General features: G+C 49.3%; 1 protein-coding gene across 1 annotated transcript; it reads right to left on the bottom strand.

Moving 5' to 3' along the window:
- Positions 1-1,904: 1,904 nt before the first annotated feature.
- LOC108801974 (E3 ubiquitin/ISG15 ligase TRIM25-like) lies at positions 1,905-3,554 on the bottom strand. Its single transcript, XM_018573879.1, has one exon. The coding sequence runs from the start codon at positions 3,552-3,554 to the stop codon at positions 1,905-1,907; it is 1,650 nt and encodes a 549-aa protein (XP_018429381.1).
- Positions 3,555-4,102: the final 548 nt, after the last annotated feature.

The raw sequence follows: 4,102 nt of genomic DNA, 5'->3' as shown, positions 1-4,102 counted from the left end.
CCCCCCCCCCCCCCCCCCGGGATGGACTACAATCTCATGTTTAGTTTACTAATTTGATACACAAATAAGATACACTGAAGGGAATGTATCAAAACTGGAGCAGACAAAAACTGGAGCAGCTGTGCCTGGCAACCAATCAGCTTTTCTCTTTCATTTTCAAATCCTAACTGAACAAACTGAAGAGAGAAGCTGATTGGTTGGCGTGCACAGCTACTCCGGTTTTTGTCTGCACCAGTTTTGATAAATTCCTCCCATTGCTGTTAATAGTTAAGTGACTTAAATGGTTATTAAGGTTTACCTCCGGAGTTTAGTGTCACTTGAAGTTCTACTGGAGCGGTTTGGGAGGCTGCTTCCGATAGGTGCCAGCACGTTATACCGGCAGCAGTTTTTTTTCCAATGACGAGGACCCTTTAAATAGCAACTGAGAATCATCTGCATACCGCAGAGTATCTGGGTATTATTATCATCATGTGACCCCTTAATATATATAACGTTAAACTAATTGCACGGGCTCCAATATGGACCTAAAGTAGTATTAAAATCCCTTTTGTTTTTGCATCTATATAAGTCTAGCGAGCATTAGATATATGCAAAAACATACAAAAAACATAACAAAAGTTACCGAATAGGTTATGACTTACCTGTGTCTCCGCCGCTCACTCCCATCCGAAGATCTGAAGATTCTCGAGCGGCCGTGAAGGATGATGGGGCGGGCGCGTGCGCAGTAGAGATCTTCGACGGGGAGAAGAGGAGAGACACAGGGTAAGTCAATGCAGGCAGCTGGTAGTGTGCACGCGTACAGACACCGTGGGACACAGCAGTGTAAACAGGAGCAGGCTGGCCCCCACATCTCCTCCTCTGTCTTTCTGGCACCCTGCTGCCTGCCTCTGGACACCTGGTATGACACCGCACAGCACTCCTGAAAGTCTGAGACCCCACACAGCCACCTGAGAGCCAGAACAGCCCACCTGAGACCCTGAAAACATCATGGTGCCACCCGGGAACAACACAGAGTATACAGCTTCATATTATTTTGTATTGCTATATAATGTATTGCTGGGATTTTTAGTCCTCTATAGACCGTCTGCTTGGCTGCCTCTCCTCGCTCTCACCTCTATATTCTCTCCTCCAAAAAAATTGCAGCGCTAAAGTGTTTCGGGTTTCACTTGAAGAAAAGGTGGCAACCCTACTCAGAGGTCCGCACCTCCATCGCATCAATATACCTGGGAGCTTGCCGGATCTCGCCAGGCAATTCCGGCTTTCCACCTATAGTACCAGCTCATTTTTTTTTTTCTGTCACTGACTCTCACTGACTGTGTCTGTGGTCCCCTAAAATGGGGAAAGCTGGAAAGGAGCCTCGAGCACTCTGGACTCAAGTGACCCCCTTCCCCTCCCTAAGCTCAAGCACAGCCACTTCCAAAAGTTCCCAGATACAGTATTATGTCTTTATGTGTCTACATTTGCATAAGAGGTGGAGACCACCACTGCACAGAACAGTGTGGCTCCTCCCAGTCCCACCCAGTGTTATCCCTTGATTGACAGCTGCATTTACTGGCCCATAAAAGAACAGTAGAGGGCGGATTGGGGAGGGATAGAACCGCCGTATTACACGCCCAGTTCCTGGCCAAGTGATCCCTACAGACTTATTGTATCAATTCCTTGGCACCCCTTCATCCACCCTCCCCCCCCAACACTGAGGGGACATCATTGAACAGACTTGGCAAGACGGGACAAAGAGAACGTAACATACGGATAAAGCAATATAACCCAAATTTGCAGCTTTTCATGAACAATCAACTTACAATCTCTGAACATTTTCGGTAAAATAAATGATAATATTCAGTTCAGCTTTAAACACTTCTTGTGGTGAAGAGACTTTGTCTCAGAACGTCTGAAGCTTCTCTCTACGTTATAATTTTCAGACGGCAACCTTTGCGATCCAAATCTTCCGACACGTAAAACGCGGCATGGAGGGGCTCAGTGAATTTGGCGGTGAAGGTGTACAGGTGTTTGATCCGCTCGCCCAGCTCGTAGAAGGCCAGCTGCCCGTCTTCAAACTCCAGATGTACCCGTAATGTGATGCTGGAGGGCTGTGAGGACAACGTGAGGCTTTTCTTCTCATGCCACACTGAGTACACGTTATTACTCCTGCGGAGACACCAAGATTCTTTATTATATCCTAAAAATGAGGTGTCACCTCTCCTGAGCATGCTGGCATAGGCCACCCCTATTCTCCAGTCTCCAGTCCTACTGCTCTCCACGTCCCAGAAATATCGGCCCAGCGAAAACCCTCTGACACTGAAAACCTGGTTATACTGAAACCTCTGCGGCGTTGCCGGCCGGTTCATTGGCCTCATTGTCCAGTATATGCTCTTCATATCCTCGGAGATACTCATTTGATTACCAGCCGTGCTCTCATCCAGTAGCAGGTCTGAAGCCGCCTGAGAATTGGCCGGGGTCAACCGACCGACCTCCTTCACACTAACGCTGGTCTCTGGTCCTGCCATCGTATCAGGTACCCCAGTGCGCAATGTTCCTGTGCAAGATATGGCATTGGACAACCCTTTCCTAATGGTCAGTGAGATCAGGTCTTCATCCAGATCACCGACGTCACCGCTCTCTCTTTCATTGTCTTCTTCCTCCCTGGAGTTACAAAAGTCAGCGGTGTCCTTTTCCTGTAGGACGGTCACAGGGTCCGCCATGTTGCACATCTCCTCGATGTAGAAGATCTTGGCGCACAGCTCGTTCTTCTTTACGTCCAGCTTTTCGATCACATTAGAGATGAAGTGTGAGATCTTCTCCTCCTGCCGGGAGATCTCGCCCATGACCCTCTTCTCCAGATCTTGGAGCTGCCTCCTGATTTCCCTGAACAGAGCGTTCACCCTGACCATCAAACCCGCGGCCCTCTGTCGCACCTTTGTCCCATGCTCTTGGAGTTTGTGGACCCTCTTCTCAGTCTCCACCCTCTGAGAGGTCAGCCTCTCCTGAACTTGCCTCAGGTTGTCCAGCTTCTTCTCCGAGGCTTCCGCCAGTGACTGCACTCTGTGTCCTATGTGCTCTCCATCCAGCCTGCAGGTCACACAGACGCAGGAAGAGTCCTCAATGCAGTAAAACTCCAGGATCTTATTGTGGAAGGAGCATTTACTGTTCCTCAGGCACCTGTTGGGTTCCGTCAATACATGCTCTGAGGACTTGATGTGGACGCTCAGGTGATTGTCGCACAGCGAGGCTTCGCAAAGTAGGCAGGACCTGACAGCTGGGACCAGGGAGTGAATGCAGTAGGTGCAGAAGATGCCGCTTTCCTTCTGAGTGGCTTGGGAACGCACTCGGTCGGCTATGTTCCGAAGATCGAGGTTTGGATGCAGAGCCGGGCGTTCCAGGAAATCTTTTCTGCACCGAGGACACCTGTAGACCCCGGCTACCGTCTGTTCATCCAAAGCTTTCTCGATACACTCCCGGCAGTAGCTGTGCCCACATCTCAGGTTCACCGGATCGGTGTAGATGTTCAGGCAGATGGAGCAGTTCAAGTCATCGCTGGGATCAGCCAACGCCATTGTTATGGGAAAACTGAAAGTGAAACGGAGAACGTCGGAGCCCCACAATGGGAGTTCCCGGCTCAGATTTCAGCACCTTGTCTGTCAGCCAAAGTCTATAATTGTCTACAGACGACTGCGGACGGCGAGGGACCTGAAATACGGATATTGTTCTGGTCTCCGGAGAACGGGGGAACGTTCGTAATTAGATGTTATTATAGATCTCAGATTTCCATTTTTACCTTCTACCTCCATCAGACTCCCTCCATTGTGTGTCAGACGTGTTTCTGTATATACCAGATCCTTCCTTTCTATATCCAGTTTATGTCCTTTTCATTGTTTTTCTACATTGAAAGTGTATCTAATCCCAAAAACAAAATGTCATTTGTTGCAGCTTCCGAATCTATAGATGCCTCTGCACCCCTCTCCCCCCCATACCTTCCAGTCCTTAGATGTGTCTGCACCCCCCCATACCTTCCAGTCCTTAGATGAGTCTGCACCCCTCTCCCCCCATACCTTCCAGTCCATAGATGTGTCTGCACCCCCCCATACCTTCCAGTCCTTAGATG

The sequence above is a fragment of the Nanorana parkeri genome, unplaced genomic scaffold, assembly GCF_000935625.1.
Source record: "Nanorana parkeri isolate BGI_ZX_2015 unplaced genomic scaffold, ASM93562v1 scaffold2591, whole genome shotgun sequence".
Lineage (NCBI taxonomy): Eukaryota > Metazoa > Chordata > Amphibia > Anura > Dicroglossidae > Nanorana > Nanorana parkeri.
Note: the sequence above shows the minus strand (reverse complement) of the source record. Positions and strands in the feature narration are given on the sequence as shown.